Below are 27,280 nucleotides of genomic sequence, written 5' to 3'. Positions count from 1 at the left end.
AACCCCGCACCACAAACCCACCAAAAAAGCCAAAACCAACAACATAAACCCCCCAGACTGGAAGTCTTATCGTGCTATTTATTTCTCTTTTGCTAGAAAAAAGTGAAAAAACAGACAGGTGTCATCTCACAGGATTTTGTCATGTGCTGGGTGCAAGAAGATACTTTAGATTTTATTGACTAATTAAAAAATTCAAACTAGTTGGCCTTTCTGCTGAAAGTCATCATCAATGGTGCCACTCACAGTTGTACAAAAACAAAAGAGAGCAGCAGCAAACTAAGAGATAAAAAAATATAAAAATTATTAGACAAGGTGTGGTGGGTTGACCTTGGTATCTGAATAGTTGTTTCTCTCACATATTCTCACTCCTCTCTTCTGGCTGCTGTTGCACAGTTTTCTTTCCCTCCTTCTTAAATATGTTATCACAGAAGTGCTACCACCATTGCTGATGTGCTCAGCCTTGGCCAGCAGCTGGTTTGTTTTGGAGCTGGCTGGCATTGGCTCTGTTGGACATGGAGGAGGCTTCTAGTAGCTTGTCACAGAAGCCAACCCTGTAGCCCCCCACCTCCCTGCTACCAAAACCTTGACACACAAACCCTGTAACACAAGGTTCAACTGGAATGATCTCTCTGGCTGGATAAAGGACTGCAATAAAAACTGAGGTTTCTTGGTTCCCCACTAGGAATTAAAACAGAGAAGTGGTTGCCTGCAACTTATGTAACCATAATGATCTCATGTATGACCTGAAAAATCAGAAATTGTACAATAATTCCTCATTACTAGGGAGAAGATCAGGAAATAAACATACTGGGTTTATGATTTTTTTGTTGATGATTAAGAAGACAATTTTTTGTTTCAGAAAAGATATCATAATCACCAAGATAAGGTTCCATACACGGGTTTATAAATATGACACTTCAAAAGCAAAGACATCACTAAAATTAGAAATGGTCACAGAGAAGACACAAATATTCTATGCCCTTTTGTTTCAGCTGCAGGGAGAAATAATGATTGGAAGAGTTATTCAGTTAATTACCCAAAATTAAACAAAAATACTGACCTGAAAAAAATAATTTATGTTATACATATTGAGTTAGCAATATGACTATCATCTAACTTGGTGAACTAAATGAAACCATTTGAAATCCAACAATTATTATCTTTAAAAACTCACAGAACAGGAAATTTTGGTTTAACAAAGGGCAAATCATTCTATGCAAGAAGGATTCAAATTTTTTCCCAGAGGTGTTCTGGCACAAATTATTAGATGTGTTTTAGATGAACACTTAAGGTTAGAAAAGCACGGAGTTTAATATTATCAATCATATCACACTTCTACATTTACTTGTTGACTCACTTGGAGAACTCCAAGGGGGTTGTAAGGCAGGATTATGTTTTATCAGAATCTTTGATGAGTCTTTCCTAAAATCATGTTTATTCAAATCTTCACTCATTCTATTCTTCATCATAGTTTCTTTAATTCATCTGGTGCACACATCAGGTTTACAAGCCTTAAGGTGTGAGGGTTCCCCAGATCTTTTCTGGACTCTTTTTGTCAGGGGCTTTATACAGGCCTTCTTATGATCCTCAGGTGACAAGGGAACTTTAAGTGGGAAGCTGCACACCACTTTCTTAATTCAGTATTTCACCCTCTAGTGGCTTCATAATTCTTTGTGAATGATACCCAGCAATTTGTTACTGCTTGTTTTGTCAACAGTACTGTAATCTCTCCTGAAGTCATCCCTATTTCACATAGATCCTCTGATGAGATCCTCACCAAGAGGCATTCCCACATGCGAATCTACAATTTCTTCTGCAGCCAAACACAGCTGCAAAAGAATTAAAATAATTGAGCTTCTCTAGAATGATTTGAATGCCAAAATTATTTCCTGATCATTGACTTGTCCTAGAGATACTTTGGGAGGCACTCACTCTAAAATACTGAGAGAAGGATTTACAATTTATTTTTTTATCTTTTGTGAGTTATTCCAAAAGAAACCACCTTGGGTTAAACAATATGAAATAAGCCAGGACATACTTGGAAAAATCTGTCAAAGTACTGACAGATACATAACATCTACTAAACTAATGGGCAGGGATGAGGATTTCTCCTCCTCACACAGGCATTACTTCAAATGGAGAACGACCGCCCACAATCCAGGAGGAGATAGTGTGGCAGGTGCATCCGCCCAATGAAAGCAGAGCTTCTTGGCTGCTGAAGTGTAGCAGCTCCTGGCTGCCTTTGTTCTCAGGGCTTCGTGGTAATTGGGGCCTTTGGCCAATGGGAGCCGCTATTGACTACAGGTCAGATTCGGCCTGGGTATAAATGGAATCCCCTGGGGGAGCCATTTTGAGCTCGTCCCCTGGAGCTGCATGCTGCGGTCGAGGACTCTCCCCTTGGGTCAGGACGCTGCCCAAGGAAACTCCTCAAGGTGCCTTGGGTCGGGACACTGCCCTGAGTAGGTCCTCGAGGTTGAGAGCCCTCACTTGTTAGGTGAGTGATAGAGTGTTTTGGGTTGCCGTTAAACCCTAGGGAGTGGGGCTTTGTTCTGCATTTTGGGTTGCCGTTAAACCCCATAGAGTTCTTTGTTATGCGTTTTGGGTTGCCGTTAAACCCTAGAAAGTTGTTCTGTTCTCCTCTCACAGACATTCGAACCTGTAATTTACGGAGAGCTAGTTAACTGTGTTAATAATTTTTTATTTTTGGTGGTTTTTTGCTTCATCTGGGAGCCTCTGTAATGGATAGTCAGTGACCTACTGCATCACGCAGACATACACAAGTCTATGAGACCAGATGGGATACACCTGAGGGTGCTGAAGGAGCTGGCTGGGGTGCTCGCCAAGCCGCTTTCCATCATTTACCAGCAGTCCTTTCTGACCAGGGAGGTCCCGACAGATTGGAAATTGGCCAATGTGACAGCCATATATAAGAAGGGTCGGAAGGATGATCCGAGAAATTACAGGTCTGTCAGCTTGACGTCGGTACCCAGGAAGCTGATGGAGCAGCTCATCCTGAGTACCATCACACAACACATGAGGGACAACCAGATGATCAGGCCCAGTCAGCATGGGTTTATGAAAGGCAGGTCCTGCTTGACAAACCTGATCTCCTTCTACAACAGGGTGACCTGCTTATTGGATGAGGGAAAGGATGTGGATGTTGTTTACCTTGACATTAGTAAGGCCTTTGACACTGTTTCCCACAGCATTCTCTTGGCAAAACTGGCTGCTCATGGCTTGGATGGCACACGCTTTGCTGGGTAAAAAACTGGCTGGATGTCCGGGCCCAAAGAGTTGTGGTGAACGGAGTTAAATCCAGTTGGCGGCCGGTCACAAGTGGTGTCCCCCAGGGCTCGGTTTTGGGGCCACTCCTGTTTAACATCTTTATTGATGATCTAGACGAGGGGATCGAGTGCACCCTCAGTAAGTTTGCAGATGACACCAAGTTGGGTGGGAGTGCTGATCTGCTCGAGGGTAGGGAGGCTCTGCAGAGAGATCTGGACAGGCTGGACAGATGGGCTAAGGCCAACTGGATGAGCTTCAATAAGGCCAAATGCCGGGTGCTGCACTTTGGCCACAACAACCCCCAGCAGCGCTACAGGCTTGGGGAGGAGTGGCTGGAGAGCTGCCAGTCAGAGAGGGACCTGGGGGTGTTGATTGACAGCCGGCTGAACATGAGCCAGCAGTGTGCCCAGGTGGCCAAGAAGGCCAATGGCATCCTGGTTTGTATCAGAAATAGCGTGGCCAGCAGGGACAGGGAAGTGATCTTACCCCTGTACTCGGCACTGGTGAGGCCGCACCTCGATTACTGTGTTCAGTTTTGGGCCTCTCACTACAAAAAGGACATGGAAGTACTCGAGCGTGTCCAAAGAAGGGCAACGAAGCTGGTGAAGGGTCTGGAGCACATGTCGTACAAGGAGCGGCTGAGGGAACTGGGGTTGTTTAGTCTGGAGAAGAGGAGGCTGAGGGGAGACCTCATCGCCCTCTACAGCTACCTGAAAGGAGGTTGCAGAGAGCTGGGGATGAGTCTCTTTAACCAAGTAACAAGGGATAGGACAAGAGGTGATGGCCTCAAGTTGTGCCAGGGAAGGTTTAGACTAGATATTAGGAAGTATTTCTTTAGAGAATGGGTTGTTAGGCATTGGAATGGGCTGCCCAGGGAGGTGGTGGAGTCCCCATCCCTGGAGTTGTTTTAAGAGTCAGGCTGACATAGCACTTTGGGATATGGTATAGCTGAATGGTCAGTGTTAGGTTAATGGCTGGACTAGATGATCTTCAAGGTCTTTTCTAATCTAGCTGATTCTGTGATTCTGTGAAATATTACAAGATAAATTCTTAAAGGCATTATGGATAGATACCACCTAAAATGCTTTCAGTACGGTTCAGTTTCCTGTGTAAAGACACAGACTAAAGATAACTTGACATCACCAATATTTCTTCTCATTCTGTGAAACACACAAAACTGTTAACTACTCCAAAGATGGTAAAAGCTCAGATTTATTGGGGGAAATCAACCAAATTTAGTAAGTATCAAAGGATTTTCATGTCTTTCCTAGGCAACGGTGACCAGCCTACGTTAAGCTTGTTCTTTCTCCCACTGCAGAGAGTAAGAGCCTATTTTACTTATAGGAAGAGTTCAAACTCAAAGTACTTAAATTTTAATTAATGCTTACCTTGTTAACATTATCTGGAATGTATCATAGCCAGCTATGAATGATGCCAGTCTTGTCAAGCTCTGCTTTCCTGAGCCACCAACTCCAACTAAAAGAGCATTTCCACGAGGAGTGCGAATCACCCGAGAAATCTGTGTAAGATCACAGTCATTTATTGTTACAATGTGTAAAAGTTACACACCCAAAAATTCTATGCTACTGCAGTAATAAAGTTATACTAGAAATGCAGAACAAATTAAAATGTTAAGGTTTAATTTAGGGATTCTAAATTTCTATTAATATATTCTGTGGGCATTTGCACTTTGTAATATCTTCTGTAAACCTTTCAATAGTATAGCAACCACTTGATTCTATCTTAACTTTCCAATAACTTTCAATTATCAGTGGAATTGGATCTCACACTTGCACAAAGCACATGTAAATCTCAACTGCGAAACTGGGGAGGAAATAATAATTTCCCCAATACCATACCCTCTGGACAACTTTGGTAAGACTCATTTCTCCAGATCTCTTCATTGTGACCAGAAAGACAAGTGGTCTAAGGCATGTTAAATCAGGACAAACAGTCTCCAGTATTCTCTGCAGCAGGTAATAATACTATCTTTATAACCAAATTTCTTAAGCTTCTAGTTTACTTGATTATAAAATTCACAATATCAGTATGAATATTTGGTCACAGTGAAACATCTCTCAAGTAGATCTCCCTTTCTTTCCCATTTCATTATTTATCTTTTAAAGCAAAAGGCAGTAGTTATCTACTACTCCACATTTCCCTTCAATTCAGGACAGTGCAATGGAAGCAAACACACTCTTTGCAATTCAGAGCAAAAAAATTTGCAGCACTGTGAACTGGATCCAGCATCTGTCCCACTGTCCACAGTTGAAAAACAATGCCAAGAAATCTGGAAACAGGTAGAAGATGTTACCTGATGCAGAGAAAATATGCCTTTAAGCACAGGAGACAAACTTACTCCACACCCCATCAGGTACCCATAGTACACAGAAGAGCCTACATTAATTTCCAGAATAGCATGGAGCCACTTGCCTCTCTAAGGCAAGGTAATAACCAGCAGCTGGTTAGCAGCTGGTCTCCACTGCACAAGCAATGACACAGAGTATTAGCTCCTGTTATTATCTTGAACATCCCTCTGAGAGCCCTAGGATTCCATCATGCCACTAAACAGCCTGGGATTCCTATTTACTTGCCTTTCCCCTAACATACTTTTTTTCAAGTTATTAAAAATAGTCCTGCCAATTTCCTGCAGTTTTAAACCCATATATTTTGCATATTGAGTGCAATGTACTTGTTATTTTTCATGCGTTAATGTTTTATAAGTAAAGATAAAATCAAGTACAAAGTTTTACTCTAAGCATGCTTAGTATTAACCAGAGAAAGAAAACTAGATTTGCACACCACCCTTTGAATATTGCTTATCACTTCAATTATGGCTACTAGATCTTTTCCAGGCAGATGCACACAAGCTGTAAATTGGAAGGTTTGTTGTCTGTTTAAGATATTCCTCAGCTTTAACTTATTCAAGTCATACTATATCAGCTCAGATTAGGCATGACCTTAACTGTTCTTACCTAGCTTTCTCTTAGAAGTGTCTCAAGTCTAGCTAATGTATAAAACTCAGACCTGCATGGCTGTAAATGCTGCTTTCAAGAATATGGAATCAGAGAAGCACTATATATTCATCTTATCCAAGTGAAAGTTAAGATAACATTTCAGGTATTCACCAACTAGTTGCCCAAAGAGATTCCTAACAGGTGGCTCTTCAGTGGAAAAAAAAACAAAAAACAAAAAACAAAAAACAAACAACAGTATTTTTTTGATAGATTCTGAATTTAAATAGATTTTTTTTACTGGGAATAAACCACAAACTTGCTAGTGAGTGTCATGATGATTTAACAATTTTCCTAAAGAAATCTATAGCAGAATATCATCCCTTTTGCAGGGAAGACCTTAAAGGAAAGGGATTAATTTTGTGAAATGTCAAGAATCCACCCCAAAAATTTGAAAACTGCAGATGCAATGCGTTTGTCAACTATAACTAAATTTAAATTGTTTTGATATTTATTATACTATTTGTTAGGATGGTACAATCCAATATTCAGTTCTTAATAATTTATGATAAGAAATACAGATAATCTTACTGTGCAACTGAGAAACAAGAGGTTTTTTAGTTTTTAAAAAAAAAAAAGTTCTCTTTTGTATGAAGCCTGTGTGGACAATCCTATCAAATTTTGCTGTACTAAAAATTATGGTCAGCTCCAGTCCATACTCAAAGGAATTTTAATAGAAGTGAGCATATTGTGGATCTACAAAGGAAGTCTGGACTACATTTATTCCTTCTCCGCTGTGCGTACTCCTTCATAAACAATAAATTATGTCCTAATCTGAATTTCATTTGACTCGTTCCAAAGAGAGGAAGGGGTCTCAGAGAATTAACAAGTAAAAGGTTGAAATCGAGTTAGAATAGTTATGACCATGATCCCACCAGCCATAAAAATAGATATAAAAGAGTAGTTACATCCAGTGCATTTTAAGAAAAGTTAAGTTTTAATACCTAGTCACAGAGTGACAGACAAAACATTTGCTAGCAATAAATTACTTGCTTCAGTTTTAGAAGTAATCTACCTTGATTCATGCATACCTCCATTCATAGGTGCTGGGGGCAAGTGAACAACACAACAAATGGCAATCCAATAAGAGTGTACCTTGACTAAATGAATCATAGCATCCTCAAAGAAAACCATGTCCATTCCAGTTCCACGGACATTCTCATTGTATGTTTGTAAAAACATATTTAAACGATTCCGTAGCTGATGAAAGGAGTAAATTGGCTCATAAATTTTGGGAATATCTAAATTAACTTCCTCTGTTTTTTCACCTAGAACAAAAAGTAACAAAACCTTAGCAGTTTAAATGATTGACAAAGGCTCAATCTGGAGATGAGTAAGTGAAGGTAATTAGAAGTCTCTTTAACAACCCAGAATCAGTTTTATTATACACAATATTACATATTAGATGTACATATGAGAGTGCTACCTATACCCTGTCTACAAGGAATGGTAAATTCAGCTGCTTAATTCTCAAAGACAAAGCCAGCAAAAACTAAGGAGCCTTCTTTCTTTACATCTAAAGCTTGAATGATGAAAAACTGAAATTAACTTAGATGCTAGAAGCAAAAGTAGCACCCAAGAATGATAGTAAATAAATACTGCAGTTAAAACTTGCAAATAATCTTTTTTGTAAAAGAAAAACACTCTAAGTTGATTAAATCATTGCATTAGTGAAAAAAAAAAAATACTACTAAAATGAGTAATTACCACAAAAAAAAAAAAAAGTATATTCACTGTGAAAAGGCATAGATTTGTTTCATCAAGTGATCTGAAAACCATAAGGAATTATCAACTCTTTCCCACCCAAAGGAAAGGAGGAAATAGTGCTGCTGTCTCATCTTTCCATTCATAATCATTAATCATGCTTAAAGGTGACATGACTTCATTAATAACAATTGTTACTCACAGCAAGTAAAATCACAGAAGTTGGCAGAGACCTCTGGAGGTCATCTGGTCCAATCCCCTGCTTGAGCAGGGCTACCTAGAGCCAGTTCCCCAAGACTATGTCCAGATGGCTTATGAATTTCTCCAAGGAGGGCGACTCCACAATTGCTCTGGACAACCTATGCCAGTGCTCAGTCACCCTTACAGTAAAAAAGCGTTTCCTGATGTTCAGAGTTCATGAACTCTTCCTGTGTTTCAATCTGTGCTCACTGCCTCTGGGCCTGTCACTGGGCACCACTGAAAAGAGCCTGGCTCTGCCTTCTTTGTATCCTCCCTCCAAGTATTTATACATATCAGGGAGATCTTCTTGAGCCTTCTCTTCTCCAGGCTGAACAGTCCCAGCTCTCTCAGCCTTTCCTCTTGGAAGAGTCCTTTAGTCATCTTTTGTGACCCTTTGTTGGACTCTCTCCAGTATCCCCCTGGATGGCAGCACAACCCTCTGGCACATCAACCACTTCTCCCAATTTTGTGCCATCTGGGGACTTGCTGAGGGTACATTCTGCCCCATCATCCAAATGACTAATAAAGGTGTTGAAGACAACTGGACCCAGTATTGACCTCTGGGGTACACCACTAGTTACTGGCCTCCAACTAGACTTTGGGCCATTGATCACTACCCTCTGGGCTTGGCCGTTCAGCCAATTTTCAACCTATTTCACTGCTTATCCAGTCCAGACTTCATCAGCAAATAATTGACAAACTTCATTGGAAGAGTGCCAGCAAGCAGACACCATGGGGTTTTTTGGTTGGTTTGGTTTTCCTGAAAAAACAATAGTAGACAATACAGTTTTGCTCCTATTTACATACAACTAGCTACATTAGTTTCAAGATTTCGTGATCTATATGCTGCAGGACATATTTTTTCAGTTACAGTAAATCAGTCATTACTGACTGATTTTGCCAAGTCTCCTCTTATTTACCAAAGAAATATATTATTCACAATATTATCTCTAACTGGTGGAATTGAAAGCAATGAAATAAGTAATTCCAGTAAAATAAATATTTCCCTAATGCTTAATAAAGCACTGGAAATCAGTAGAAAGGGAAGTAAAGGTGGGGAAAAAGCCATCAAACTATATTGTATTTAGAACAGTATCTATAATGTTTTTCTCACTAATTTTTTCTTCATTTCCTTCTTGCATATTTTGCTTTTAAAATTAGCAATGGTCCAATAATCACGCAGCTTCCAGGAAAAAAAAAAGACAAAAACAAACAAGCAAGCAAACAAACAAAACAAAAACCACCCAAACCTAAACATATATATATATAAAAACCAGTTTAAGGAAATTGCCTTTTACCACAGAATCAAACCTCTCAAAACAAAGTGACAATTAACTCTCACTCAGCTGTCCTTTATATTGCATTCTGTGCATGTCTGAAGTTCCCTTAATTTCAGAATTCTTTATCTTTGTATTATTTCTGCATATATGAACTCTCCTTTAGATTAAGACCTAATTAAATTAACTGACATCTTATTTTAACCTGCAGAAAAACTGCTTAAACAAAAGGAGTATTCCACGTGGAAATAAGTTTCTTACAAGTTGAATGAGACATTTAAACAACCCAGCTGCTGATAAGGAACTAATAAGGAATACAGCAAGGAGTTAAACGGTAGTGATGTTTTTACAATTTCAAACTATTTAAGAGAATTATATCAGCTTAAGCCTTTTCCTGCAGTTATTAATAATGTCAAAAGACAGCATGATCAAATACTAAACCTAAGAAAGGGCAGACATTTACATTACTTACGGAGGCAGCTAGTGTAATATATAATTTTAAACTCTTCTTTAATCTCAAGATTCAGAATCACAAGTATAAATAGCAATGTCAAAACTGATAAAAACCACCTTTGAACAGTTTGAGGGTCTCGAGAACACTAGCACCACTAACAATTTCTGTGAAGTAAAGATCCAAAAGCTGATGTTTGAGCTACTTCATCTCAAGTTTTCATGTATTTATCTCAGGGACAAATACGTTGTGACTGTACAACCCAGAGATACAGGGAGTATATGTAAACATATCACTAACCTGAGCACAGGGTTATTTGAAATTCATGTCAGATGTATTTTTTATATATACTTAAGAGCTCAGAAAACCACTTCCTGTTCTTCAACTTCCATCATAATGGGCAAGACTAAATTCCCTTGAAGGGACAATTAAAACAAAATTATACTTGTTATTCTTTTCACCAAGCCAAAACAGGAAGGTGTTCTCAAGGCTCTGACAAACATATTGAAGACAAAACATAGCATTTCTAAATGAGGGCCTCTTAGTTTGTATTTAGATGAAGTTTCATGCTAAAAGGCAGGTTACAGGGCAGGTACATTTAAACTGTCACCAGGAAGCAAGTTAATCTGAGAAACGCATGCTGCTTTTTGCATTTATTTTTCAGTTCAACATAATGGTTTCTAGTGTGGATTCAAATGTTTGCATTAAAAGTCACTCTTCACTCTCTCAGTATGCATTCTGACTTAACATTTCAGTCCTCTCCACATTGCTGCAGTTTAGCAAGTTATTTAACAATGTATTTGACTACTTTCTCACACCAGTTTGCTTTTTACTTCTATCTGATTCCTTCCAATCAAACAATTTCTATCCTTTAGTCTCCTTTTGTTACTGCCTTCTGACTACTTCAATTATCCAAGAAGAGATTTAAGTGGCATTTGACCACTTATGCCAACTTTTTATTGCCTCCACTACCCATCATTACACTGATATGAAGACAGATAATTGAATCATCCAATGGCTTAAATAATGACCTTCCCTGAAACCCAAACAACTGTTTTCTGTTCTTTTGCACCAACTTACAAACATTCCCAGGTCATTTAGCAAGGTAGGTGACAGTGTTTTTATTTAAAAGACACAAAGACATTGTTATAAGCCATATGGATAACTCAAGAGGTTTTACTAGCATTGAGGAGATTTTGAAATAATACTCATTTGTTACAAAATCATGTACTGGGTATTTCTTTTCCTAAGAACTGGATTAGCCCAGAGACAATATTCTTTCAGTTTCTAGGGGATGGTAGCTGGAGTGCTGTCCTTTACCTAGTACTGCAACCCCATCACTTCAAGTCATTCATGTCACACTTCTTTCATCATTTTAGAATAATATAGACTAATGCTCACTATTTGGCAGTTTTGTCTGTCTACCACATCAATGGAAATGGACGCAAGGCTCTCCTATACAGATAACCTGAATATAAATACAGACTTTAAAATCCCATGAATATAAAGATGTGCCACGCTTGGTAACACAGACTACCTTCAAAGTCACTGGACAGAACAGCCACCCTTGATGCATAAACTTACTATGCATTTTAAAGGCATATTTCTATTAGCATCTATTTTACCATATTCCCATTCCCTATTCTTGCCATCTCCATGGTTATCAGAGTCCGTCTTTACCAGTTCTTTGAGGTGCATCCCTTAAGAAGTCAACAAAGAATGCATCAGTTTCAGGGTCCAGCAAAGCTTTTGTTTCATCAAATCCCTCCTCAATGAGTTTTGCCACAGCAGCATCAAACCAGTTTACATCTTCTGAGGTTGTGAAACGATCAGCAATAACACGCTTACATTCATGCTTCCATAGTTTCATCAGTACCTATATGAAAAAAAAAAAAAAAAAAAGAGCATTTCAGTCAGATTAGGTTTGTAACAAAGCTAAGCCAATTTAAAAGCCATGCTTGATTTTATTTATTTATTTTAAAATCATATTAACGCTAGAAAAGAAACAATAGTATTTAGGGGTTTATTCAGGAGAGATACATTGAGCTTCTCATTCTGCTCAACAGCATTTTAAGTTTACATTAACTGTGCAAGAAGCCTTAATCTAGCATTCCAAACCAGAGAGCGTTTACCAAATCAAGATTTTATTTCCCTAGTCCTAAAAGCATATTCATACCTGTTCACACATGTTTATGCACTGATAAAACTCTTTAACTAGTCAGTAAGTAGAAGGTGCATGGAAATAATAGCATCATGGCATGAATAATTTCATGCCAAACACAGATGTCACTCCCAATACTATATCCAAAGTAGTTAAAGCAAAATAAAACATATAAGTGTTTATAGTATTCCTTCTACAAATTCAATATACCTTTAAAGTCCTTTGGTTTGGTCATAGGTTGGAGAAGGAAAACCCTTCAGATCCTTAATCCTAGCAGCACTGGTATTATCCTACACTATTACTACACAACAGTACAAAAAATTCTAAGTACTCCTTGAAGACCCCTTGTTTGAGTTTACAGTACTTTGTACAAACGACACATGCTATGTCAAGTCTCAAAACTAATATGTAAATTTATACAATCAGATGTTTGCTATACTTCAAAAGGCATTAATTGAGAATATATATACATATAATCATCTTAGTGCTGCATATTTTTAGCTTCAGAAATTAAAATCAATTCTAAAATTTAAATTTTAAATGTAGTACAATTCAGGAGCTTATTCAAGAAGCGGGGAAGTACATTAAAGATGAAGTGATTATATAACGCAAATGTATAATAAGTTTTCCATGATTACCATAAACATTGCTTTTCCAGCACTTCATGTTTCCACGCTCAAAACACTAAAATAATTCCTTAAAATAATTAAAAGAGAAATGATGCATAAAGTATTGAGCTTTCTGGAAGAAAGGTGGATTATGGAAAAAAAAAAAATCACTATTACTCGTTACTACTTTTTCCTTTTAAGCCATAAACCAGAAATCATTTTATAGACAGATATTAGGCAGTGACTGAAAGCCTTAAGACACTAGTGGAGAGAGAAGAATTGGTTATTTTTTTAATCAATATGTACACATTTTCATTGGGTTAAGTTCATTGTTTCTCATAGTTTTCTTTGCTCTCTTCTTTCAAACAAACTAGTATTTGTCAATAGAACAAGCAGACAGAAGCAAACCCTCTTCTGTCAAAAGAAGCATTTCTTGTAATAGTTATGAAACAAAATTGTCATTTCAGTTGGCACTGTAAAAGCTAGACTAAAACATCTTTGCCTTGAACACTGAAAACTTTTTTAATCAGAAATTATATTTTTCTAAAGCGAACTCAACTGCCAATAAGTTAGACTGTTCATCCTCTTTGCTACACTATAATTACACAGAAAGCCACTGATGTGCTGCACTTACCTTTGGTTCATTGATCACTTCTGATGTAGTATTCAGCATTCCTTGCCAAATCCTTGAGAGGTCTCGAAGGTTGAAGACATAATGGAATTTGGCTGGTGTGGGCAACATCTTTAGCTTGGTAATCTGCCACAGTCTGCGTGTCAGTGGAACCAATTTGGCTACTGTTTTCTTCACATCTTCTGAAAATCCCCGCTCACCACAATAGTGCCCTTCTCCAATTACACCTGTTAAAAAAAAAAAAAAAAAAACAAAAACAAAAAAAAAACAAATGAAAGATTCTTCTAAAACACACTAGCACAACACCAAGAGCTACGATATTCTTATTTTTCTTTTTTTAACCCCCAAACCCTTGTCTAATCTGTTGAAATGGCTTTCCAGTCTCTTGATTCACCTGGTTTTAACACCATTCTGCCACCAGCTCACTAGGTATTTAGCTCTTAATTAACTGTCTATTAAAAATATTTTCTATCGAAATAGCTTCCACAGTCTTTGCATAGCTAATCTCTTCTCTGAGACTAATATGATCCTGTCCTTTGTGAAAGTCTAGTCATTAGTCACTCATTCTTAGCACCAGTAGCAACTTAGCTACTCTCCAACATTGTCACTAAAACTAGGAATGGCCTTCATGCCATTCTTCTAACACAGCATACCAACAGATTCAGAGATATGACTGGACCTGAAAAACTTACAGATTGATAAACCGTAGAATCATAGAATCATTTAGGTTGGAAAAGACCTTCAAGATCGAGTCCAACCATTAACCTAGCACTGCCAGGTCCACCACTAAACCATGTCCTTAAACACCACATCTACACATCTTTTAAATACCACCAGGGATGGTGACTCAACCACTTCCCTGGACAGCCTGCTTCAATGCTTGACAACCCTTTCGGTGAAGAAATTTTTCCTAATATCCAATCCAAACCTCCTCTGGAGCAACCTGAGGCCATTTCCTCTTGTCCTATCACTTGATACATGGGAGAAGAGAGCGACACCCACCTCGCTACAACCTCCTTTTAGGTAGTTGTAGAGAATGATAAGGTCTCCCCTGAGCCTCCTATTTTCCAGACTAAACAATCCCAGTTCCCTCAGCCACTCCTCATAAGATATGTGCTCTAGAGCCTTCACCAGCTTTGCTGGTCTTCTTCAGACATGCTCCAGCATCTCAATGTCTTTCTTTTAGTGAGGGGCCCAAAACTGAACATGGTATTCAAGGTGAGGCCTCACCAGTGCTGAGTACATGCAGACAATCACCTCCCTAGTCCTGCTGGCCACATGAAGTTGCAGGTGGGGACTGATTACCAAAGGACAATGTGCTGGTAAGCAAATCAGAGGGGGATTATGCCTCTATTGTAATCATAATGTTTACAAATAGAGGGATGAAGAAAAATCAACTACCATTTTCAAAAATGGAATGGATACAAAGCTAATTTCCCTTTACCAAAAATTTTGTCAATGGAAGAATTAGAAGGCAGAGTACAGTTGAACACAGAAAATTGTCTCTTGAGCCTCTGCGGAATGTCATTGCGACCTCCCCCAGGGTGGATCATGGCAGCCAAAAACTGAATGTCCACAATGTTGGTAAATTCACCAGGCTTTTCGAGGCTATACAGTCCATTCTGTTCCATCAGCTGCCTAACTATCTCATTAGTGACCTGTAAAATAACCAGGTATTATATAACAGAATATACACACAACCAAATGACATACAAAACATACTTATGTACTTGAAAGACCTAATAAAGATTACACCACTATTTTCTCCCCCCAAACCTCTTCTTATATGCTTCAGGAGAAAAATGTACTGATAGCAATAAGCATATTTAGATTGTCCTTTTCATTGATAGTATCTGTGGACAAAAATCCTGGGAGGAGAATCCCTAGTTTAGAATTAATCCTTCATTCCATTCTCGCTTGAATGCTGCATGATTTCCAACAGTGTTGTATGGAAATATTTCTCCTTTTTAACATGAAATTTCCAGTTTGTTCTAATCAAGCCCAAAATGATGCATCTCCACATGTTGCATTTGCTACCAAGTATTTTGATGAAATTTTGATGTGCAGCAATCACAAACATGTTTTTTCAAGCTGCAAACACAGAATTACTGACATACAAAAGAACGCAAGATTCCTATCCTTAGCTATAAATGGACCCCCTGCTTTTCTGTTTGACCAGCTGAAAACATCCCACAGACAGTACATTATATGACTATACTTCTCTAGAAATTCTAAAACTAGTTTCCAAAGCAATATACTTCAGAATAATCTTGCCAATGTACATCATGATTACTTCAATTTTTTTCTAAAGCAGAAAAGTCACTTCTTACCTCTCAGCATTCACAGTATTTTAATTATCGTTTACACAGCCAGTTTGCTATCACAGTTTGTGTGCCAAAGGTTTTTTTCTAATTTTTTTTTTATTTATTAAAAATGAGCATTGCTAAAAAACATTGTTAAAATTATACGGGCATATTTTAACAAGTACTTAAACTGCTTCTTGTAGTCAGTGTATTTATTTTCAATTAATTCATGACAATATAAAACCAGATGGGTTCTTTAAAAAGACTGTTTAATAATTAAGCACTACATATGAAATTTACCCCCCACTGTCTGATTGAGAAATCAGCAAGGAAAGAAAGAAAATATCTTTTGCCTTCTTTTTTCCTCTTTTACAAACTAACCTGATCTCCCCATTGATTTATTATGGGCATATTCACATCATCAATGAAGACTGTCATCTTTTTGCCTGCAGGAGGACCATAAGTTGTGCCCATGCGCTTGTCCACATAACTTTCTATTGTACGCTGTTAAAAGGCAATTATTAGCACAGTTACAAAGAGCCCTTCATTTCATACATGATTCAGTCATTTAAACATATTGATAATTTTACACAGAATTTTACTAAGGAAGGTTTAGACAACATATCTGATGGAAGTAACTCCACTGGTTCAACTAGAATGTCTGAAATCTCATGCTATACAGCATTAGGTTAGTATCAGATAGAACAAATATCTAGCATAGACAACCATGCTTAACATTTCATAATTTTGAAACCATTTCGAACTTTTCTTTCATTTTATTTATAAGCAAAATTCATGGTTGCTAGCAGTAAAGATTAAACTAATAATCTGTCAGATTTGAAAGATGTGATTCTTGAAGACGTTTCCAGCAGACATCAATGTACTCCATAAAAGCATACAGTGATAATTAAACTCACATACATAAATAGACTTGATGAAATCATTTTGCTCAATAGTAGACTTACCACTACTTTTCTTCCCATCATCTTTCCATTGCTCCATTCTTCTTAAGGTCCAGTTTTTATTTATTCTATACCAAGTGACAGCTCTCTTAACCATACAGTTATTCTTTAGTGTTAATCTAAATATCTGCATTCTTATGTTGTGCCTAGGCTCCTGTACAGAAACCTGGAATGCCTTCTTACACAAGTGGCATCAGTTAGACTAAGATTTTACAAAGTCAGAGTAATTTTAAAGCATGTGTCATAACAGACAATGCTTTGGTCTAGACTGTTATCAGAGATTTGACTGTTAAGACTTGCACATCTATTTCAGATATCTTGATGACCTATCATCAATAAACTTGACATGTATTTTATAAAAATAGATGTACCAACACTACTTTTTGTTGTCATAGCCTAATCAATAGAAGGAATAATACTAAGGAAAATAAGACCAAAATTACATACTTGTATATTAAACATGTTCATAGTTTCTACTATGCTATAAATGCAGATGATAGATGAGGCATCTGGCTTACAGACAGCAATTCTGATTACAGCACAGACAGCGCTTTGGCTTGGCATAGCAAACCGCATTAAAAATATTTCCCATGTATATTGCCAGCAGGTTAAAGAAACTTGAAATAATTCAAAGTAGCCCAGTAGAAATTTGGACAGGCAGTAAAGTTTAGGATTTAAGTATTCATAGTTCTATTTAGAGCAGCTGCACTGCATGTGTTACTTTTTTAATGAGTAATTTAATATACTGAAATTTAAATTGCAGACAGCACACTTTTTATGACAGATTGTTGTGGGTAGCACTTATTTTACTCATGGCTTTTAGGGAAATCTGAGGGAAGTCACTGACAGCTCTACCCAATTAGTGAGAAATTATACATTTGACAAAAACATGAAATGTGATGAAACAAATAATATGCATGATATTGTAATAGTCCAAGAACAGCTCGATAACTACCAGAGAAGTTGAAGGGAACATGGTTTTTACAGAAGTCTTTTAAATCATGTGTTAGGACACAGTCCTTTTGAGCAGGTGCTTTTTAGTTTCTGCACTCATTTTCAATTAAATAAACCACTTGCAGAAGCATCTTCCTAGCAAATTCTAAGAACAATCTCTGAGGCCAATCACATTGTACTAGAAAGTGAATGACTACTATACCTGGAAAATTAATGGGGTAGTTGCAGATGAAAAATTCAAACTCTTGGCCATGTGGCTTTCAGGGTTATATTTTGACATAAAACCTTTGATGATAACAGTCTTTGCAGTTCCTTGCTCACCAATTAGTAGGACAGCCTAGACAAAGACAACATTGAAATAAGACAAAACACAAGAGATGGGTCTCTTGGCAAAGCCTCAGCAATCCCATTTAACTTATGAACTGAAATGAAACTAGAAAAGCTATGTAAAGTGAATTCTCAACAAGGGACGTGTGGAAGCAAAATAGTTTAAGTCTCATAGAATTTTGCAGGCCTGACAAGTTAAAAATATTTGCAGTTAATAGTCATGTCAGTCAGCACAATTTAATTAACAAAGGAATGAATTATTCATAAAAAGCGTTTATCTAAAAAAGGATGTACCTTCTAGAGCCTCATTATCTGAAAGATTTCAATTGCTGTTGTTATTTCCCATATTCTGCTTATCTGACACAGTTTTGGTGAAGAATGGGTTGAATAACCTAAAGGTACATAAACTCTGTAACTGCCCCATGCGGGCAGAGTTCGTATCAGCAGAATCTGGCACTCTGCTGCCCTGTGTGCTGCCCCTTCTCCAACAGCTACATGAAAGAATTGCTTCTGTTCTGACCTGATCTCAGCTGTAATTACAGTTATTTCTGCTGCAGAAAGGATGGGTGAGGCAAAGACAAAAAAATCATGAAGCAGTGACTATTCAAGAGTTCAAGCATATTTACATCAATGTAGCTCCTGGAATCACAATTTTATATCAAAAAAAGAAGTTTTTCCTTTCCAATAGTATAATATTTCACTTCTAACTCAAAAACTTTATCACGTGTACTGTTCGCACTATTTAGATGTGAAATACAGAAGAAGTACCTTGCCCTGTTTTGCAATGATTTCAATAAGGAAATCCATTCTCACATTGTCAACATTAGGCACAAGAATGGAGCCATACTCTGGAGTGCTGCTACTGGGATATACATACTCTTTAACACGTGTATTCCAGTGCATCCATTTACCTAATAAGAAAAAAATTAATTAATGCTTTAGAAACACAAGGCATCATCACATCTTTTGTTTTCCATTGATTTGACTCATCTGTCAGCACCTCTGTCTCACATACAGTAATCCCACTCTGTAAATTCAGACCAAAATTATAGAATCATATAATCATAGAATCTCTCAAGTTGGATCTAAGAGGCTTAACTCCTCTTTCCTACATAAATTATGAAAAGGACAAGGCTTGTCTAATTTTGTTCACTTCACAATTCATCGGCACAGAGACCATGCAGTTATCTGTAGCAATATATCCACATTCTCATTTCTCACAGGAAACAGGGAAGAAAGTTTATACAACATCACCAGTAAAGTGTAGCTGTAAAACAAAACTTGCTAAAGGAACATAAAAGAAGGTAAGCTACAAAAAAAAAGTGATTTAATCCTCCAAAAGAAGCACATTTATAAAATTACTTTTAAGTTTTACTTCATACCACCCAGCTGGGTTACTAACCATCAGATGCCACATAATAATCAAACATGGTATCTTCACTGCCTTCTGGGATACAGGGGAGATCAAGTTTTATTGTAGCATGGTTTCGAAGCCAGTGTTCCATTTTGCATCTGTCTTCCAGTTCTAGTAATGCTCCTACACTCCACATAAGAGAGAAGACGTACAGCTTTTCCAAGTATTTTGCAGTCAATTCCCCTCCTTGCTCCTGAAGGAGTGAGTTAGGATTTCATTTTCATTAGCCTGAAAATTCTACTTGAGAATCATTAGTAACATCAGGTTAAAAGCCTTCAGTCATGTTTAAATTTACTGATATCTTCATCAATGAAGAGACTATATCAATATCAAGTAGACCACAAAATATAGAAAAGCACTCTGTAAATATCAGTTTTAATCGTCCATTACAGCATTTGATCTGTTGAAGTTCTAGTTTATAACCTGATAACAATCCACCTAAAAAACCCTGAAGGAAAACTGCTGTCTGATGCATGCTACATGTCAGTGCTAAACATCACATCCAAATGTTAAAACAGGGCACATCGTAGCTATTATTTTCTAAAAAAAAAAAGAAGGTATTCCTTATTAACATGCATCTTCATTTATATTCCAAGTTATCAAAGAATCTCCTCTTTACATAACCTCATGACTTAAAATTATCTCCATTAGATTAGGTAAATATTAAAAAATCCACATGACTTTACCTTAGGTGGGATAAGGCCCTGCAGCATATTAATGCTCTGCATAATCACAAAGGCTTCCAACATCTCGGTCTTGCATTGCAGAGACTGAATGCTGAAGCGGTATAAGTCTGGGAATGATGAAGAAAACAGCTGACGTAGAATTTCAGCTTCTTGGAACGAACGTCTTTTCAAAAATCCCTGTTACAAAGCATGGTGAGAAAATAAATTTAGTTCCCAGTGCAAGTCTCAGCATATTCAACTCTAGTAATTCAAAAGGTCCAGCAAGCATGGAAAGTTGATTTCTTTTTTGTGGGGCTCAGATTCCCTGCCTGTTGGGCAGGGCATGGCTAGAAGGTGGTCAAATTTTACCCAAGTATGCATAATTCCATCTGGATTTTAAATATGGATACTGAATAAAGTTTTCAACAGCACAAAAAAATCATTCTTTTCAAATATTTTTTAATCACAATAGCTGTTTAAGGTATAAAACAACTCTGCAAATAAAGATCATATGTACTGAACACAAGTTTAATTTATTCTGCACTACATTAGTTTCCAGCAGTGATACAGGGTACCCCCGAAATATCTGACAGTTGTAAAAAAGAAGTTAGGATTTCAGGGGGGATGTCTGCTGGTGTGTGTAGTGTTTTTATTGTGCATCTCAGTATCTGTAATACTAATTCTAATTAAAATCTAATTAAAACTACCTATTTCTCAAGATCACAGAACAGGATTTATTCTTTGATGCCTTTAGCTCAAAGTAGTGACCCGCTTCTTTGAGTTACTCAGAAGCTTTCTCTCATCTGTGTGGCAGAATGTTTCTCATTTACAGCCCATCAATTTATTTCCTACACAAAATACACTCATCAGCAAATACACTTGCAGATTCTTCCCCAAAATTCAAACTAAAATTTGGCACAAATTGAAATAAAACTAATTCCATTTAAACATAAGAACTTTTTTTTTTTTTTTTATTGTGAGGGTGGTCAAACACCGGAACAGGCTTCTCAGGGACCTTCTGGAGTCTCCATCTCAAAACTCAACAAGACACAGTCCTGAGCAACCTACTCTAGTTGATTCTGCTTTGAGGTGTTTTCAACTACACAATCTCCAGAGGTCCCTTCCAACATCAAGAATTTCGTGCTTCTGTGATTCTTTTTTACACTTCTACCTTCATAATCTTTTGAAACACTATCTTTTACTGCCCAAAGTAAATAAACTTTGGGACTGATTACAAATAGGTAGATATATGAAAAAGCTTTCTAGAAACAAGTAGGTGGAAAACAAAGTACTAAAGATTAAATGGTAGAAGTACTTAAAATAGATATCCAGAAGTTCACCAGCTGTTCAGAAGATATTAGGGGTAAGTAGAAAAGTTGGTAAGATGTTTTTGCTTTGGAGGAGATTGATGAGTAATGCATCAAATACCTTTGATCACTGCAAAGGCTAGTTAAGAAGCATGTTAGACAAGAGCAGCAATATGAAAAGTTAGGTATCTATTTCACTGAATTTGGAAATTGCTTATATCATGATATTGTATCCCAATAGGCTGCTATATTTACTTGTTTATAAATTGTAAGGATGGGAAATCTAAATATAAACAACAACTTCCTGAGATAATCATATTTCTTTCTAATTATTTTTCAACGTTCTTCTGAAATATCAACAAATACTATGCTTCATTCAGCATCTGAGAATTAGAACCTAAAGAAAGAAAATGCCATTTAATTCTATTACAAAAGTAAGGAAATCCTCTAGTGAGCAATGAAAGATTAACATCTACAATGATCTGCTGGGATATGTAGTATATTGCATTACAAAATAGATTTAAAGGGAGATTTATAGAAAGAGCCATCAAGATACTTTATTTATGAAGTAAAACCAAACAAAACAAAAGACAAATAAACGCTATTGGCTCAAATGATAAATAACTATAGATTGAAATTTTATAACCAATTTGGGGGTGGGGTGGAGAGGAAGGGAGGTTGGAATCATTGTTTCATGGCTGAAATGAACGTAATTTGTTTTGTGTTATCCAAAAGCAAAAAAAAAGTTCTTGCTTTCCTCTTGACTGGTCCTACCACTGAAATAAATTAAAAGCATAAGGTCATGGATTAAGTGAAACTACTTTCATGCAACCGTTACTTCAACACAACTAAATTTAGTCTGCATATCACTTTGAAGTGAGGAGGTAAATCATGACTGATAAGGCAAAATAAAATGCTTCTCTTTGTTTTTGCTGTCTTCACAGCTGAATCTATAGTTCAATTTAAACTGAAACATTCAAGTTGTTGTCTGCAAATTAACCAATGCAAGGAGGCATCAGTAGGCCCTATGCAGTGCTATAAGTACGGAAAGGAACAACACAAGTGGAATCCCATGGGAGCCACTGTCCTAGATGCATAATTTACACTTACACTTTCCCAAGTATCCATATTAGTTTTAAAAAAAAAAAAAAAAAGAGGTAAAGCTTTGCAGTAATATACATAAGGCACTTGCGTTGACTGCATGTATTTGCACTGGTAAAACTTCTATAACAGCCAAATTTTCAGGAAACTTATTAAACACTTTTCCTAATAAGAATGCAAACATTTTCGACTTGGCAAAGAAACCTATCTAATGAATTAGTGAAGATTCTCAAGTGTTGCTAAGTAGCTGTGATATAATATCACTCTAAAAGGGAAAGCCTCTAAGCACCACTAGAGAAATATGGTAACAACCCTCCGCAGTAACCCTTAGTCCTTCACAGCAGCAAACCTCCATAGGCAACAAGTCACAGCACACGGGTGCCTCCATCACAGGAGGGAGTCTCTGACAACAATCACGCTCCTTTTCCTCTTAATTGGTTAAGGCTAAGCGAGGTTCTGATGCCTGCCCTAGCAGATCTTGTTGCTCCTCACCTATTCTCAGGGCACTACACCTAACCTGCCATTTCAGATCTGCAGGTGGAAAAGAAACCTTGCTTCTGTTGCCAGAAATCACAAGTTTACAGCCTTCCTCATCGTGATAGTTTCTGTTCACCAAAGCTTTGAATGCAGTCTCGCACTCACTGTCTTTTCCATTACAGGACTAGGGATCTTGAGTCCGCAGTGTCTCTGCAAAGATCCTGCTGATCTGTTTATCTTCCCTGAAGGCATGCAAGTCTTCTCACCCCTTCCACAGCTCCTTCACCTGATAACTCCATGCCCAGGGCACACTTCCCCCAGGGGTGCTCCACTGTCTCCAGCCCCAGGAAGAGGCACCAGGCACTGCTTGGACACCAGCATACTGTCTCTCTTGATTTCCATCTGTGCTGAAACCTCTAATACGCTAAGAATAGTTGTTCTAGGCAGTGCCACAGACCACACCCCATGGCACGTCAACTTTTTCTCCCCTGCAGGACAAATCAGGGATTTATGGACAAGGAATCTGGTTATAAACAAGCAAGCTACGTAAGTCTTACAAGCATGAGAGGCTTTACGGGTTAAAACAATAAGAAATCTGAGAATAGTACAGGGTAATCATTACAAAAAGCTTCTTCAACTACTAACACCCGAAAGTTAATATGAAGCTAACCGCATTTTCCTCTGGCTAGTTAAGTAATACTAATGTACATGAGCATTAGTTGTATCTTCCACAGGTATCCTATTTGATTTGGAAAATTAAATGAGTGAATGAAACTGTGAAACACTCATTTTTAAAATTATTTTAAAAAACTTGTTAATATGATACTTCCCAGAAAGAAGGACAGTAAAACTCAGTCTGTCAGCTCATAGTAACGTGAGAAGTTTGTCTTTGTCTTAGACACAAGGAAGGAAATTTTAATTTTTGATACTCATGAGACAGTCCATGTTTCATCAAAGCAAAATAGCGTCAAGAAAATATTCTCACTAAGACTGACTAGAAAACAAAAAACTAAAGACAAAATAAATGAATATTTATTTTAATTTAAATTTTTAAGAAGCATTAATCCTGAGGAGCCTACTTCACCGATAAATTTCTAAGGCAATAGAGGGCTTAAGAATTTTTAAAAAAAACATCAGAAACCAACTTTATTCACTGCTATTGTCGCCATTGTTTTCCTAAAAGGGAAGAAAACTGGAATTGAATGCTGAAAGTTTTTTTGAAAGATATTACTATAGAACATTATGTAGATTCTTGGGAACTCTTCTATTTCATTTTTACCAAGGTATTTGCTACATGAGAAATACCATAGTATGCTCAAGTCTCTAAAAGTATCATTCACTATAGTATTGCCATCATTCAGTTAAGATAAGGATTTATTTTTTCTGGGTTTTGGAAGACGAAAGATGACATATACAAGAAAAAACCCACTTTATACATCACTTTGAAATTTAAGTAAGTTATATGCTCTTCTTCCCTCCAAAACACACCTATAACATGTTCTGGTTTTCTAAATGATTCATTCCATGCAGGAGAGAGAGTGACCACTGCATGGTTCTTCAGACATTTTGCTTCTAGAAATCTTAACAGACAACTTAACCAGGTAAGAACATCCATTTAAAAATTACATACTTCAATGCTGCATTGACTTTATTTTTCATTCTAAATCCCAACTGAAATTAATTTTAAGAAAGATCAAGATAATTTCTATTTTCTTGAGGATTTCTAGATTCCTGAATCAGCCTGTTTACTCCTCCTCCTTCCTTGGTCTGAAGCTGTACTAGGGGCTGCCAGGTAGTTGGTATTTTGACAACTGAGTTGTTCTTCAATTGTATAAAATACCTTGAATTACAAATTTGTCCCAAAGTGAAACATCGATGTTTTTACAAGTGTAATATGTTGACTATATTCCTGCAAAAATTACATTATTCACTCTTGTATAAATTACCAAAAACATCACTATATTAAATACTGACCTATAAGCTTATATGGTGTAAAAGCCATTCCATAGAAAAAGTCACAAAATTAGATCCTAAAGTAATAACAGTGAAGTGCTGAATAAGTACTCAGTAAAACTTTCAATACATAAACAATCACTTAGCTGTTGTACCTCAAGGATAGGGCTCCAGCTGAGAACTGATGAGCTCATGAATACCATCCCGTTCCTTGAAACTGTTGCTGGAGAAGCATTATCAATATTATGAGGTTCAAAGACTATTTTGCAATTTGGTGCCATAGGTATCCGATCTCCATTTGCTAGAGTCAGAGTTCTGTTATCATCCAGGACAGAATTAAGGTTCTCAATCCAAATAGCATCAACTGGACCATCAAGAACTATCCAGATGTGGTCACCTATAATCCAAAATAACAGATTAAAAAGCCTATGGAAGGATTTCTAGTTTCTTTCAAGGATCAATTTCTTCTCTCTGCAAAAAAATTTTGAACTAATTCTGAATTCACACACAGCTAAAATCTCAGCTTTTAAAACAATTACCATTTCCATCACTCAATTTCAATTCAGTATTTCATTTCATCACCTATTGATAGCAATTATCCATTGCTCAGTATATAAGGTGTCATCAGCATAAGTCATCAGTTTGTAAGAGTCTGAAACAGCTTTATAGGTCCAATCATCATGGTAGTAATAACTGGGTTCATTTCAACTGACCTAACATAAAGAATATAGAAACTATAGATCTATTTAAAACCACCATTCATTTGTTTCCAAAGAGTTTGTGCAAATGTAGTGAGATTAAATGAAAGGAACAGTCGAAAAATTCCTCTCTCAAATACCATGCTCACTTTCAGGATGTCCATTAGGGGAAGATTCTTGTTGTTCTATCTTCTGCTTGTAAACCTGATCCACCTCCCTTTGAAGCTTTTCCAACTCTTTCCATTTAGTAACAGAAATGTATCTTAAAGCCTGCCTCTGTTTCCTAGGGTCTGTCCTGGTCACCTCACTTGGGTACTGAGCAACAGGCTTTGGAAAGAGATCCTCCCTTGGTTTTGGCTCCCCGTCCCCTAGGAAGTAGCCAGCCCTGATGTGCATCGCTAGATAGCCCTTTAGTCAGAGATGGTCCCACTCTCATCTGCCTTCAAAGTGAGTCCTTACTATCTAGGCTTGGGTGGCTTGGTGCGTGGCTAGGTATGAACCAAGAAGATTCTGGATAAGAAACTTTCTCACCTCTCAGGGAAATAGTTTTATATTTAGAGGCTTTTCATAGCTAGACCTCAGGCATCTCGGGCACAACATGGTCTGGAGTTCACTTCATAGAGACATTACAGAAGTGTTGCAAAGAGTGAATCTGAGGAAGTCATGTGAGTGTGCTAATTTACATTTCACATTGAGGAGGAAAAATAGAAAAATCAACAGTTAATGCTATGCTACATTCTCAAGGGTGCTACGTTTCTAGATTTGAAACAAAACCAACAAAATTAAATCCAAAAGTCTTTTCTATCTTAAAAGTATCTATATCCTTACAGACTAAAAATTTTTGTATGAAAACTGACAGTGCAACAAAAGTTAGAATTTTCTCTATTTTTTCCTTTAGTCCTTAAGGCCTAATGATAAGGTCACATACTAATATTCAGACAAAACAAGGAAGAATCCATCTACTATCAAATCATCAAGGCCTCTCTTTCAGTTAATATAGTAGTCTAATATATGCCAGCATTATTTTAGGCTGAAATTGGTTGCCTCAGTAGAATTATCTAGTGCCATTTGAGATGGACTATGGTACGTGCAGGGCTAGCAGGTATGACACAAAGGAGATTCAAAACCTTCTAGTATAGCAGCTGGAGACCAGGTAGATATCCTACACCACCAAAATTTTTTATAGTATACAAGTGTTGCGTGAACTGACTCTTACTTTCCACTTTTCTTCCATACAAGGGCCTATCATTTGAAAGAGAGGGATCAGCAAATTCAGTGAAACAGTATTTGCTACACTACACAGTTTGACCACAAAGCATTTAGAACAGAGAATATACAACAGACAGAAGTTCTTACATGGAAGCATTGGAATATTGCTGCAAGTCAACAAAAAATAAGAAAAGAAGTCTGCTAATGTGCTTTAGAGAGATGTCCTGCAGCTTGTTTTGTTTTGGAGAGAATTGTTTTTCATTATACCTTTCTTGGCTCTTAAAGTTTTTCTCCAGAGTGCTGAAAATATTCCATCTGTCCAATCATTTGTTGCCACATCGAGACGACCAAACATTTGCGGAGCCGTTATAGCTTTTGGATTCATTCTCATTTCACGATGTGGTTGTCCGCAATCTATAAAGGCAGATCATCACTTAGTTTTGGGGGTTTTTTTCAGCAGTCAGAGAACTTTGACAAATTCCAAATCATTACAACCAAATGTATGGTTTAATATACATTCAACATTATAATAAGTTTTG

The 27,280-nt window shown here is 37.2% G+C and overlaps 1 protein-coding gene across 11 annotated transcripts in view; it reads right to left on the bottom strand.

Annotated features, from left to right (window-relative positions):
• The window catches only part of DNAH5 (dynein axonemal heavy chain 5), a 157,876-nt gene that overhangs the window by 40,807 nt on the left and 89,789 nt on the right, over window positions 1-27,280 (bottom strand). For all 11 annotated transcript variants that reach the window (XR_012629594.1, XM_074874294.1, XM_074874237.1 and 8 more), the window contains 12 exons: window positions 27,009-27,155; window positions 24,990-25,231; window positions 20,018-20,194; window positions 19,320-19,524; window positions 18,686-18,828; window positions 17,793-17,927; window positions 16,056-16,178; window positions 14,816-15,029; window positions 13,375-13,598; window positions 11,652-11,847; window positions 7,395-7,567; window positions 4,674-4,804 (listed from right to left, as the gene is read on the bottom strand). Coding sequence is in view for 10 of the 11 variants with exons in the window: in XM_074874294.1 (XP_074730395.1) it covers window positions 4,674-4,804; window positions 7,395-7,567; window positions 11,652-11,847; window positions 13,375-13,598; window positions 14,816-15,029; window positions 16,056-16,178; window positions 17,793-17,927; window positions 18,686-18,828; window positions 19,320-19,524; window positions 20,018-20,194; window positions 24,990-25,231; window positions 27,009-27,155 (2,110 nt within the window). In the remaining variant the exon portion in view is untranslated. The remainder of the gene's footprint in view (window positions 1-4,673; window positions 4,805-7,394; window positions 7,568-11,651; window positions 11,848-13,374; window positions 13,599-14,815; window positions 15,030-16,055; window positions 16,179-17,792; window positions 17,928-18,685; window positions 18,829-19,319; window positions 19,525-20,017; window positions 20,195-24,989; window positions 25,232-27,008; window positions 27,156-27,280) is intronic.

This window comes from Strix uralensis, chromosome 1 (genome assembly GCF_047716275.1).
Source record: "Strix uralensis isolate ZFMK-TIS-50842 chromosome 1, bStrUra1, whole genome shotgun sequence".
Classification (NCBI taxonomy): Eukaryota; Metazoa; Chordata; class Aves; order Strigiformes; family Strigidae; genus Strix; species Strix uralensis.
The sequence above is the reverse complement of the archived record's forward strand: the minus strand, read 5'-3'. Positions and strand labels throughout refer to the sequence as shown.